This window comes from Rutilus rutilus (assembly GCF_951802725.1).
Source record: "Rutilus rutilus genome assembly, chromosome: 3".
In the NCBI taxonomy this organism is placed as follows: domain Eukaryota; kingdom Metazoa; phylum Chordata; class Actinopteri; order Cypriniformes; family Leuciscidae; genus Rutilus; species Rutilus rutilus.
The window spans coordinates 44,318,345-44,332,991 of record NC_140211.1 but is presented as its reverse complement, the minus strand read 5'-3'; the positions used below and the strand labels follow the sequence as shown (position 1 = coordinate 44,332,991).

At 41.0% G+C, this 14,647-nt stretch overlaps 1 protein-coding gene across 4 annotated transcripts in view; it reads right to left on the bottom strand.

Moving 5' to 3' along the window:
• The window catches only part of dennd4c (DENN/MADD domain containing 4C), a 214,285-nt gene that overhangs the window by 79,332 nt on the left and 120,306 nt on the right, over window positions 1-14,647 (bottom strand). For all 4 annotated transcript variants that reach the window (XM_084404122.1, XM_084404123.1, XM_084404124.1 and 1 more), the window contains exon 16: window positions 1,589-1,721. In XM_084404122.1, the coding sequence (XP_084260248.1) occupies window positions 1,589-1,721 (133 nt within the window). The remainder of the gene's footprint in view (window positions 1-1,588; window positions 1,722-14,647) is intronic.

Genomic DNA, 14,647 nt, shown 5'->3' with positions numbered 1-14,647 from the left:
ATGCTTTCTGGCTGATGTTTTGGTCACTTTTGAATGCTGGCGGTGCTTTCACTCTAGTGGTAGCATGAGACGGAGTCTACAACCCACACAAGTGGCTCAGGTAGTGCAGCTCATCCAGGATGGCACATCAATGCGAGCTGTGGCAAGAAGGTTTGCTGTGTCTGTCAGGATAGTGTCCAGAGCATGGAGGCGCTACCAGGAGACAGGCCAGTACATCAGGAGACGTGGAGGAGGCCGTAGGAGGGCAACAACCCAGCAGCAGGACCGCTACCTCCGCCTTTTTGCAAGGAGGAGCAGGAGGAACACTGCCAGAGCCCTGCAAAATGACCTCCAGTAGGCCACAAATGTGCATGTGTCTGCTCAAACGGTCAGAAACAGACTCCATGAGGGTGGTATGAGGGCCCGACGTCCACAGGTGGGGGTTGTGCTTACAGGACACTATCCTGACAGACACAGCAAACCTTCTTGCCACAGCTCGCATTGATGTGCCATTCTGGATGAGCTGCACTACCTGAGCCACTTGTGTGGGTTGTAGACTCCGTCTCATGCTACCACTAGAGTGAAAGCACCGCAAGCATTCAAAAGTGACCAAAACATCAGCCAGAAAGCATAGGAACTGAGAAGTGGTCTGTGGTCACCACCTGCAGAACCACTCCTTTATTGGGGGTGTCTTGCTAATTGCCTATAATTTCCACCGGTCGTCTATTCCATTCGCACAACAGCATGTGAAATTGATTGTCAATCAGTGTTGCTTCCTAAGTGGACAGTTTGATTTCACAGAAGTGTGATTGACTTGGAGTTACATTGTGTTGTTTAAGTGTTCCCTTAATTTTTTTGAGCAGTGTACATAAAGAGATAACCGGAGTAGCCAGAGCGAGCTGAGTGACGCTATCAAGTATGCCGCTGTTCCATGTCAGAATTATCGGACTTGCGTCCTCCCGTCCTCGGGAGTTCGTTCTCCTGAGTCGAACTTGTCAAGTCCGAACTACCAAGGACTCAAGTCCGAACTTTGTGTACTTGGTATTGAGAAACGGCTTTAGTCAGTAAGAACAAAGTGCTACTCGACTCGGAATGCTTGAGTAAAGAAATAACACTGTTGACATGGAGACACTGACCCACCGGCCAATTCACATAGTATCCACCCTAAATAGTATGCAAGATTAAAATTATTGCCAAAACTACTCTTTGATAAACAGTTTGATGAATTCATGACCTCAAATTGATGAATATCATGATTCTGATAAAGGTAATGAATTTAGCTAGATATTAATTACATGCAAACTTACATTACATAATCTAACAAATGACTAGTTGTTTAGTGAGGTCGATATGTTTATAATTTTTTTAAGCTGTAATATTTATTAATGGCTTTTAAAGGTTTGAATTTAATGTTCTGCCATAAGTCTTGCATTTTTAAGATGTCAAGTTAAAAATAGTAACTTTTTTAATTTGTAAGACTCCTGTGTAAATGTAATGAAAATCTGTAGGGCACAGCATAAGCTGGAAAAGTCTAAGTTTGGACCATAAGCGATAGCATTTCAGAATTTCCAGTAGTCTGGTACTATAACATCATGTAAACAATCTTCACCTGTTTGGTTCTTTTGGCCAGCAGGGCAGGGCTGCTGGACACACTGGCCCCTGCGGTTCTTGTACTAAGCGCTGGCCTCAGCTCTCGCGGACGATCAAACAACTCCAACCGTAAACAGGGGAAATTCTGATAACTGTGGAAACACAGATGACTCATAATTAGAGGAGCACAGAATAAAATCAGAGTGCAAACATAATCACAAAATTTTAAATAAAAAGTCTACTCAATACAGTACAGACAGAAACACAATACCACAGACAGTATACCTATAGGTCATTCCCTCTACATTTTATTTACTTGTTGTCATATATCAGATTTTTGTTGCATATTTTTTTATACAGATGAAGGTCATATTGTATGAAAGTACCATTCTGTTTAATCCATAGTTTTAGTTTATATCTGAGTTTTGCTGCTCGATATGTTCAATGGGCGAAACTTTGATATTTATGGTCATTTTGTTTTACTTTCTTGCACTGCAACCTTCCCATTTTACTGTTTAGTTTCACATTTACATTCTGTAGACATTTCACAAACTCAGTTAAAATATGAACGTCTTTGTGTCATCCTGCTACACCTACAATTGCAACACAACACAAAATACAATTTTTAAAACAACCTTGGGATACAGAATGGTTATCATTACTCTAAGAGACAGTAGAAAAACAAGGATTTATATAGGCAAAATTTGGGGGCGATTATTTTGCAAACAGTGCCAGCCGTGAGAAAAGTGCTTGGCCAAGTCTCAAGGCTGTACTGTGAGTGTCAAACAGGCACTCAATGAGCCAATAGATGCATGGAAATAGATTATGGGCTTGTGCTAATGGATAAAGATGCTTTAGATGCGGGCTGAGGGAAGTGTAGGGGTAAGAGAATGGCAGCCACAAAAAGTAGGTCTGGACAGAAATTTCCAACAAACAAGTTGCCTTGAAAAGGAGTAACCATAGAGTTGCAAATTAAGGGTATTACAATAGTTACAGCATTTCTTTCCAGTCATTTATCTTCTACTTCAGTCACAACAATCTGTTACAAGCTCTCCCAGTCTAGGGTTGGGAGAGGGTAACAGGATTAAATTAAATCAAAACGTAAACATAAACGAAAACGTGGAGAGTTCCCTTCAGTCCTCTGCCCCAGAAATGTGAGCCAACACTTAATGCAATAAATTAAATTAATTTATTTTGCTTAGACAAAGAAAATGGAAGCATTCAATTTTCAGAAGAAGGTTATACCAAAACAACAAACAAAAGATTTACTTACTATTGGGAGGAAAACTAAATGACCTACGCAGGTAAAAGAAAATAAATAAACAACATATGCTTCCCTCCACTCCCTGACTAACCAAAAACAGGGATTAATGTTTTACAAAAAGAAAAAGGTGGCACCAACTCCGTACAGCTTCCAATAACAAAATAAACAAAAAAGATTGATATAATATTGTTACAATACCTTTTAATACCGAAACAGAGTTAAACAAAAACAAGAAGAGATAAAAGAAAAATCACTACCTGATTTCAAAACTATAATGCTGTAATGCTGACACCCAAGCACACACAAAAGATGCACTGCAATACACCAGGACAACACACCAGTTTCACACTTGATTATAGCAACACACAAGTCTGGTGCAGGGGAGAAGTGAACCTCTCTCAAGCAGTGTTCACTCTGCTCTCTTATAGTGTAGCTCTGCAACAGTCCTTATGAGCTGCAGGTGTGGCTAATTAGCTGCAAGGCAAGCAGAGTGAGGGAGAGACAGACAGAGCGCATGACAAAGACAAAAACAACAACATTCAACAAAGTAAAATACAGATCACAAACACTTTACATAATACGTCCCCAGGACGTAACACCTCCACCACCAAGAATTACAAACAAGTGTTTGTAATTAAATGTAGACCCTTACCATTTTCCTCATTTATGAAAGGTACAAAGGTCAAAGAAAACGGCATCCCTTTAAACTCTAGAGAGAGCGTCGGCCATAACATTTTCAGTGCCTTTCTTGTGACGAATGTCCAAAATATATTCTTGGACAGTGAGAGACCACCGTAATAAGCGCTGGTTGGAACCTGACATACGGGAAAGGAATACCAAAGGGTTATGATCAGTGTATACAATGATAGGATTAGAGCTACTCCCCAGGTACACATCGAAATGCTGAAGAGCCATCAACAGTGATAGAGCTTCCTTTTCGATTACACTATAGTTTTGCTGGGTCTTGGAGAACTTTTTGGAGAAGTAGGAGACAGGATGTTCAATATTGTACTCATCCTCTTGTAGCAAAACTGCACCAGCTCCTTTAGCACTTGCATCCACTTGCAAACTGAAAGGCATTTTGAAGTTTGGAGCTGACAGAACAGGAGCATGACAGAGGAGATCCTTGGCAGCATCAAAAGCAAGTTGACAATCACTGCTCCATACAAATCTTCGGTTTGTACTAAGGAGGTCTGTAAGAGGAGAGGCTAGGGCAGAGAAATTGGGACAGAAACCTCGATAATACCCACTCATTCCTAGGAAGCGTCTCAACTCTCGTTTATTACCGGGTACAGGGAACTCAAGAATGGCTGCAATTTTAGCATCAACAGGTTTCACCATTCCCTGACCTACTTGTTTACCCAAGTATGTAACAACTCCTTTCGCAAACTCACATTTGGCAAGATTTAGAGTCAAGGAAGCAGCAGTTAGGCGTCTGAACACTTTCTCAAGTGTTTTCACATGATCTGCCCAGTTATCTGAATATACCACAACATCATCCAGATATACCTCACAGTTTGTTACATCTGACAGTATTTGATGCATCATACGCTGAAACGTAGCAGGTGCGTTTCGCATCCCAAAAGCTAGAACCTGATATTGTAGGAAGCTGTCAGGCGTGACAAACACTGAAACCTCAGAGGCACGTTTGCTGAGTGGCACTTGCCAATAACCTTTTAGTAGATCTAGTTTTGTGACAAACTTTGCTAATCCAACTCTATCTACACAGTCTTCCATCCTTGGAAGGGGGAAAGAGTCAGGTTTTGTTACGTTGTTGACCTTCCGATAATCAGTGCAAAAGCGAAAGGTGTTGTCAGGTTTTGGGACAAGTAAACAGGGGGAGCTCCAAGGACTCTGGCTGGGCACCGCCAGTCCATGGCGCAGCATATACTCAACCTCGGTCTGCATAATCTCACGTTTTCTTGGATTTACTCTGTAAGGATGTTGTTTTATAGGAACAGCATCACCAACATCAATGTCATGAACACACACAGTAGTCCTACCTGGCACATCACTAAACAAGGTAGGGAAGGCACATAGTAACTCAATTAAGACATGAGATTGTTCATCAGACAGATGAGAAAGAAAGTGTGGAAGATCTTTCATTATAGCTGAATTATTTAACCGGGTAGAGGAAATTGGTACATCTCTACACATTAAACCATCTTCCTTTAAGGAGTAATTCGCTATCACACCTACTGCGGCAACAGAGGACGCCAGCGGGACCGGAGATTGATCTTCAGCCAATTCACAATGAGGCCTGATTACATAGGCCTTAAGCCTGTTCACATGACAAACCCGGCTTTTACATTTGCGGTCAGGAGTAGCAATCAGAAAGTTTGTCTCATTTAACTTTCTTTCAACCAGGTATGGACCAGAGAACTTTGCATGAAAAATGGAACCAGGCATAGGGAGTAGAACCATGACTTGATCACCAGGACTAAAATCTCTTTTCACAGACTTCTTGTCAAAATAAGCCTTCATCCTTGTCTGCGCCGTAGACAGATGAAGTTTTGCAAGAGTTTGGGCATTGTACAGCTTCTCATGAATAGAAGTGACGTAGTCATCAACAGGCAAAGCTTTTGAAGTCGGACTCAGCAGCTGTTCACTTAAGAGTTTTAGTGGGCCACAGACTGTGTGGCCAAACACTAGCTCAGCAGGGCTAAAGCCAAGGGACTCCTGCACAGATTCTCTTACTGCAAACATTAGAAAAGGAAGGCCCTCAACCCAGTCTTTTCCGGTTTCCACACAATATCGTCGTAGCATCGTTTTAAGACTTTGGTGGAACCGCTCTAGTGCACCTTGGGACTCAGGGTGATATGCTGTAGAAGTTTGGTGACATATACCAAGGGTTTCTAGCGCTTGTTTGAAAACCTTGGAAGTGAAGTTTGACCCTTGGTCACTCTGAATTACTTTTGGCAAACCAAAAGTAGTACAAAACTTGAGTAGTTCTCTTATTACCACCTTTGCTTTTAACGTGCGTAATGGGACAGCATCTGGGAAGCGAGTCGCAGCACACATAATGGTCAGAATGTACTGGTGTCCTGACTTAGCTTTGGGTAACGGTCCAACACAGTCAACAATTAAGCGATCAAATGGGTCACTTACAACTGGGATAGGATAGAGAGGTGCAGGAGGGATTTTCTGGTTGGGTTTTCCTGCCAGCTGACAAGTATGACAAGATCTACAAAATCTGGACACGGCTGACTTAAGACCAGGCCCAAAAAAAAACCTAGTAATGCGATGGTAGGTTTTTGTTATACCGAGATGTCCAGACAAAGCATTTTCATGGGCAAGTTTTAAGACATGCTGCTGATAACCATCAGGTAAGACAATCTGCTGCACCTCCTGCCAGCCTATCTCTTCTTTTGGGGGTTTCCACCTACGCATTAACAATCCACGTTCCCAGAAAAAAACCACACCCGAATTAGGCACATGGGTAGCACCATCTGCAGCTTCTATACACTTGACTAGGGAAGGGTCTGCTTTTTGTGCTGCAGCTAAGTATTCCCTACCTGCCTTTAGAGGAATTTCAGCTGTTATTTCTTTATTGCTAGCAGGGTTCTCAAGTTTTATCAAAAGCTTGGAGTGAGATCACATGCGGTTAGGGGAGGAGCCCTAATGGAGTCCCGCCCCCGCTCGTCCCCGCCCCCCAATTTTACCCATTGTTCATAATTAACCAGCACAAATTGAAATTATAACAATTGGTAAATCTGATAAATGACAGAGCAATTCATCACATCAAATATACTCTTTAATGTTATATTTCAAAATTACAAATATACAAAAATTACAAAAATATAACAAATTGCTCCAGTTTGGAAAAACAAATGTATTAAAACATATTATATAAACACAAACTTTTATGTTAGATGCGATTAATCGATTTGACAGCACTAGTTTAAACATTTTTTTTTTTTTTTTAAATGTTTGTTGTAGTATATATTTTATTATAGTGTTTTTTTTTCTAATATACATTTTTGAGTCATGAATAATATTATCATTTTCTTGAACTTATAAAAACTCTGGTACAATGCTAATTATTATCTCAAATGGTAAAATATATTTTTGCTTTTTCCCTGACATCTTTGAAAAATACAAATGCAATGGCAATGATTAATGTATGTTTTTACAGGATATAAAATATGACCCACTCTGCTTTAATACATGTAGCCTTAATGTAACTAGAAAGACTATTAATACAGTATAATATATAATTTAAAAGAAAATTAAGAAATACATCTTCATTCCTTCCCATACCCACTAAGATTTCCCTTAGTTTCAGATAATGTAAGCTAGCCAAACTGAGCCAAAGCTTCTGCCCTGGTTGCAAAGTAGTTGTAGAGTTTTTGATTAATAATAATGTATACGATGGGCTATATATTAAATGTTCTAGCCTAAAAATGTTAGACGAGCTTTCTTCCAACTTACCTTCTCCGACGTGTGTTCGCGCGATGTTCTTGGTTACCTAGTAACGAACGTACGGTGGCCGAGAATGTTCCGTCAACTTCTGTGTGTTCGCGCATCTAACGCAATCTGGCCGAGATACGTGCTGGCGGCAGGAAACTTCACTTTGTGTGCCCGCGCCTCGTATACAACGTTATATATAAAGCTTGCAAGACAACTTGGTTGGCATTGCCTTTTCAGCGTGAGAAATACACGGTGTGGCGTGTGAGCGTGTGAACTGGTTGAATTGCGTGTGTCTCACGGCCAATGCGTGAGACTTGAGAACCCTGTGCTAGTTACATCACAGTCAGTGTCTGGAGTAACAGACAGGACACACTCCACAGAGTTAGGCTCAATCAAAAATGAGTTTGAGATATCCACCACTTCCTCAAATTTCTTTGACTGGGCACGGGTAACTGCACAGGCAGGAAAAACGGACAGGAAATTCTCTGCCAGATCAGACTTCTGTGTAGCACTAGGTTTATATGATACAACTGGTCTAGGAAAGACTGTGCCACCCGCAAGGTCATTTCCCAGAATCAAATCAACGCCCTCTACAGGCAACTGTGGACGCACTGCTAAACTGACCACACCAGTCACAATGTCAGATACTAGATACGCAGTATGAAGTGGCACATTCACACAGTGCATTTCAATTCCACGAATCAGCACGTCATTACCCGTAAAAGAGTCATCAGAGAAAGGCAATATACTCCCAGATATAAAGGATTGAGCTGCACCCGTGTCACGTAAGATTCTTACAATTTTAAAACCAGAATCAGGAGATAGGGAGACTGTGCCTTCAAATAAGAAAGGGTGATAACTCTCTTCACCAAGAGAGTTGCCATTACACACGGTGTGCACAAGTGCTATGTTTTTGGGTTTGGAAACCGCGCTCTTCTGTTTCCAAGCCTTACAGTCCGCAATCAAATGGTTTGGATCAAGGCAGAAAAAACTAACTCGCCTATCACCATTGTTTGGAAGTTTACGTGCAAATTTAGATGCGGTTTCACTTTTAAATGAATGTACTGCACGTGGTACCACTGAGCTCTCCACATTCACAAATGGAGACCTGGCAGATGTGTGGGTTGAGAACACATTTCTGTGTGTCAGCACAAACTCATCTGCCAAGACCGCAGCATTAGTAGTAGTAGTAGTAGTAGTAGTAGTAGTAGTAGTAGTAGCTTTATTGGTCACTAGTCACAGGTACCAGCGAAATTCCGCCATCAACCTGTCCATACAAACATACATACAATATGACAAGGGGGAAGACAGGACAGGAAGACAGAGCATTGAGGAAAAAAATACAGCATAACATGAGGAGAGGTGAGGAGGAAAAAAAGGCAACCCCCAGACTATGCTCCTGTAAGGAGTACAGTTTGGGAACAGTAAAAAAACACCTCAGCAACATTAGCACATAATCAGTACACAACATGAACACACAAGACTTGCAACAGGGGAGGGGAGTGGGGGGTGGAGGTAACCCAGCACAGGCAAGCAGCCATCCGGTCCTGCAGCCATTTTCGGCGCTGGTCAGACCCGCCTGTCAGACTGGGGGTACAAAGCGTCGAAGGCGAGGCATGGGGGGTGGGGGAGGGTGATTGCATATCTGTGTATATGTAAGAGTCCGTGTATGTGTAAGCCTCGAGAGTCGCTACGCCTGACATCCTAATCTAGGTGCTTCAGTCCGCAGGATGTCATAGCGATACACAGCAGTTGCCATGGAGTCAACCTTGATCAGGTCCCAGACAGAGTCAACAATCAGCAGGTGTCAGTGGGGAGTGGGGGAAGGAAGGCAAGAGCGTCTCGCTGCAGTGCTCTCTCCAGAGGGAGTTGTTGTTGCAGCAGCAGCCTCGGCCAAGGCCAGTGCTGGTAGAGGGGGGCCGAAAGCAGATAAGATTGGGGTTGTTTGGTCTTGGGACGAGTAGCCGCATTCCAATTTACACAGCTCCTGGTCCATTTGGGTCTCCGAAACGATCCATTTGCCTTTGCAAAGCTGTAAGCTTCTCCAAGATGTTATCAATATTTTGGTTCATAGTCACCAAAGTCACAGTCTGAGTGCTGACAGCTCTGCCCACTGCTTCAATCATGACGGGCAGCCTTGTGGGGTTTTGGACAGCTGTCACCGTCTTCTTAATTCCTCGATAAACCAGGGCAATGCCTAATCCAAACAGCAGAAAACCTGTTATCATGGTTCCGAAAAGGTAGATATCTTCAATGTCCTCCACGGAAAGAGCCGCCAGACACACGACCCGCCACCTCTCCCACGCGTCCATCGTGTAGCCAGCTGCGAACGTTCCGGCAGGGCAGTCAGGTTCCCCCGAACCCAAGCTTCTCGTCGAGAAGATAGTGTCAATTGCGTTGAGAGACCAGTTGATCAAATCCATAATTTCTTAGTTTGGAGAGCAGTGCGGAGAGAGTCTCTCAAAGTACAAGACAGTAGACTAGACGAGACGAGAGGAGCAAAGCAGGGGAGATAAGGGAGAGGAAGGGAAGAAAATGCGACCGCCTTCGTTGAGAGCCAAAGAGAGAAGAAGTTTCATTAGCCAATGAAACCACTTTTTGTTCATTTAAGTGCATTACGATGTTTGTTGGAAGACAATTTTTAAATTCCTCTAGCAAGATCAATTCCTGTAAATCCTCTAAGGATGTAACCTTGCTAGAAAAACACCACTTTTCAAAAAGAACTCTCTTTTCTCTCACAAACTCACCATACGTTTGTTTGACTGTTTTCGAATGACCACGAAACTTCTGTCGGTAGGCCTCAGGGACTAGTTCGTACGCCCGCAGTACTGCAGCCTTAACAATATCATAGTCAAGAGAGCTTTCAATTGGTAGCGCCGAACAAACTTCTTGAGCTTTTCCGGTTAGACTACACTGGAGTAATAAAGCCCACATATCTTTTGGCCACCTCAATTTACTAGCGACACGCTCAAATGCGACGAAGTACGAATCGACTTCGGTTTCTCTGAATGGAGGTACAAGCCTTATATACTTACTGACATCGAAATAATCGCTAGGAGGTGCATGAGAAAAATCCTCTGTGCCCGCACTACCACCAGTCATTAAAGGTGATGAAACTGATGTGGCCCTAGTATGTGGAAATGGTACTGATTCTAGATCCAATTTACATATTTGAATATCTCGCTCAGCCTGCCTCTCCACTACACGAAGTTTTATAATTTCTGCCTCACATTCCTGTTTTTTAATTTCAAGCTCCAATTCCTTTAACTTCAAAACCATTTTTGGATCCTGAGAGATAGCTGACTCAGAGTTGAGATTCACCTCTTCAGTGTCCGATGAAGCCACAGACTGAACCTCAGTGCTCTCGTCAACTTCTCTAGGCAAAATACCTACGTTTACTAATTTCTCAAACAAGATGTCCTTAAGTACCTGTTTAGTGACATCTTTTTTTACAGAAATATTATAGAATTCTGCTATCAACACTAGTTCACTTTTCTTACAGCGATTAAACGCTTCAATTGTAGGAGAAATAGTAAACGCGGTAAAATCAAACTCCATTATTTTAATGTCCACTACACTTTCCTCTCCACCTACAGTCGAAAACAGTCAAATAATGGTAAATGAGAAAAGAGAGTACTTACCACCAGCCAATTAACGGACAGACGAGCCCCCACTTGTTACAAGCTCTCCCAGTCTAGGGTTGGGAGAGGTTAACAGGATTAAATTAAATCAAAACGTAAACATAAACGAAAACGTGGAGAGTTCCCTTCAGTCCTCTGCCCCAGAAATGTGAGCCAACACTTAATGCAATAAATTAAATTAATTTATTTTGCTTAGACAAAGAAAATGGAAGCAATTTCAATTTTCAGGAGAAGGTTATACCAAACCAACAAACAAAAGATGAAACTTCCTATTGGGAGGAAAACTAAATGACCTACGCAGGTAAAAGAAAATAAATAAACAACATATGCTTCCCTCCACTCCCTGACTAACCAAAAACAGGGATTAATGTTTTACAAAAAGAAAAAGGTGGCACCAACTCCCTACAGCTTCCAATAACAAAATAAACAAAAAAGATTGATATAATATTGTTACAATACCTTTTAATACCGAAACAGAGTTAAACAAAAACAAGAAGAGATAAAAGAAAAATCACTACCTGATATCAAAACTATAATGCTGTATTGCTGACACCCAAGCACACACAAAAGATGCACTGCAATACGCCAGGACAACACACCAGTTTCACACTTGATTATAGCAACACACAAGTCTGGTGCAGGGGAGAAGTGAACCTCTCTCAAGCAGTGTTCACTCTGCTCTCTTATAGTGTAGCTCTGCAACAGTCCTTATGAGCTGCAGGTGTGGCTAATTAGCTGCAAGGCAAGCAGAGTGAGGGAGAGACAGACAGAGCGCATGACAAAAACAACAACATTCAACAAAGTAAAATACAGATCACAAACACTTTACATAATACGTCCCCAGGACGTAACAAATCATTATATGTCTGTAATGCTGGAAGAACCTCAGGTACTTTGATCGTCTGCACAGCATATTAACAGTCTCCACACCCTGTAGAGCGAAGATCCTTCTCCTTTGTTGTTTCTCCACCACTCCCTTCACTCAATTTACTCAAAATGGTTATATGCAAAATATAATGATCTGCTTCAATGCAAGTGATTTTCAAAGAATGTTCATCATTTGAAATGTCTCAGTGTGACTGGTACAAGATACGGTGACGCATTGCTGCCATTTACACTCAATTATGTCGTAATAACGAGATGTTATGTCGTTAAACCGACATAATATGTCATAATAACGAGATGTTATGTCGTTTTAACAACATCTTTTCTCGTAATAACGAGATGTTATGTCGTTAAAACGACAAATGTTCTAGGCCTTATAAGGACATGTGTAGTCATGTACAAAATATGACTTTATCCACATAAAATGTATAACCTATTATGTCTTTATCATACTTCTACGTTCAAAAAGCTGAAGCAATAGCAGCCCCCAATGGACATTCATGTTAAAGATCAAATGCTGTACACACCTTATTAATAAACCATACCATCCTACAGAAAAGCAGATGAGCCCAGAATATGAACTCAACGCATTTAATTACACGTTTTCCTCCCATAGAAACCCTTTATTATAAAGAAAACTCTTAACATGGCTTTCTATGGGAGGATGGCATTGTGGTGCACAACAAATTCTTTAAATGGTATTCAATGCAAACCAAAAATTAAAAAATGTAAGTAGCCAATAAAAGAAACAAATTATTGTGTCATTAATTAGCCCACAAACAATATTTATTTTAAAGCCTTAACGAATTTATTTAAAGAAAAACACCAGCGTTGGGCGTTTATCTGTATAGGCTAAGTGTTGTGTTCCAGCCGCCCTTTTCAAACTGGTGCAAGAAAATGCAACAGAATTTGATTTGTTAAACATGAAGAGGACTTATCCGTCTGACATGGCCGCTCGTTCTAACGTTAACCTAGATAAATGTTCGCTATTATTAGGCGCATATCCAAGTGTTTGTGCGGAGTGTGGAGCGCACACTGCATGACATGGAGGCGCCGGTGCCATCACTCGCATTTTCCTATCAGCAGTGGAAACAACTTAAAATACTCCATCTCTGGTCATACAGAAAAGAATAATACATCAGTCGCAACTACTTTTATTTGTGTAAACTCACAACAACAAGAAAACGTTGTGCTTTTGTAAAAGAAAAGAAAAGAAAAAATAAACAAGCGCGTCTCAAAAATGAACTGAAAAACAGCTTATAGACTAGCCTCACAGACATGAGAAATATAGCTATCTATATAAAGCTTGAAATGTCCACAAACGAAAAAAATCCAATCGAAAACAAATACGTACGGTAGCCTACCATATGATTATGTAATCCTGTCCGTATGAAAGGCGCATCTACTTTACAGCGGAGATATATGGAGATATGTTTGCAGCCTACACTGATTTAGAAAACGCTAGTTTATTAATAAACAATTAAAATGCTTTGCTATTTTTTCAGACACATTTATTATCATTAGCCTACTTTTGACGGTGCTTTGCAGCAAGATTTATGCATGCGCTTGAGCGCGGAATAGGCTCTAGCCTAAATGCACCCAGGATTGAATATAAACGTGCGATTAGTCCTAATTGCTTAAATGAACTAGATGTACCGCATGGCGGTACAAAATATGACCGCCGCTCAGGCCTGCACTGGCTTTCCACAAAAATAAATGACGTGGAGCAATTTGGCTGTATTGCGTGTTTATGTATATAAGTTGTATATTTTAAAAGACTGTCTGGAGTATTCCTGTGGATCATGGATAATTTAGAGTTTTGTAATTATTTGCTATTACTATTTAAGTTTTATATCAAAAGTCATTAGTTTAGACACTTAACATCCGTAATGTGAAAATGTCACATTCATAACAGTGGTTTTCCCTACATAATGTTTTATAAAAATGAGTTTCAAAAACACACTTATTGTGTTCAAGCAAGTCTTTTTCATGCTACATTGGTAACAACAAACAGCTTTTTAAACAAAACAAAAACAAAATTAAACTCATTCCCACTGTACCTAGTAGAACACTTAAGTAAATGTCCCATTGAAATTAATGGGATTTTATGGATTTAGGTGAAGAAAGTGTACACATAATACATTTTGGTCTGTACCATGAAGAGAAAACTGATTCAACTATATAAACTATATATTTTCTGAAAGCGTAGACTCTCAGGATGTGATCTAACATGGCATGAAACATGTCCCACCCACCTCATTAGTATACTGCCCAAGCATAACACATTGGGTATTGGTAAATCGGGTATATGGCTGATACCTAAAAAAAGTAGTAGTATGTGCATGTCTGTCTGTGTGTGTGTGTATGTGTGTGTGTTTGTGTATGTGTGTGTCTGTGCGTGTGTGTGTGTGTGTGTGTCTGTGCGTGTATGTATGCGTGTGTACATGTGTGTGCGCGTGTGTGTGTGTCTGTGCGTGTGGATGTCAGTGTGTGTGCATGCTTGCGTTTGTTTGTATTCCTGCATGTGTGTGTGTGACAGTATCATCCTAAACCAGCAACCCTTCGCTCAACAGCACCATCTACAGGCCGATGAGTGTACAGTCACTAAATGTGCACATAAATGAATTTATTTTATACCCCCCCATGGATGAAATTCTACGAAACTTAGCATACCCCCAGAGGATGTCAAGTTAATCATACACATGAAATATGGTGCAGTTCTGAACATCTCAACTGAAGATAGGGGCGATTAAAGCAGAATAATATTGCATTTTCATTTTTTATGGGAAGGGGCGCAAATCACTAATGAGTGATTATGGGCTAGGTTGATGTGGGCCCTTAAGACCAACATACCATAAAAATTTCTTCATCCTCTGTG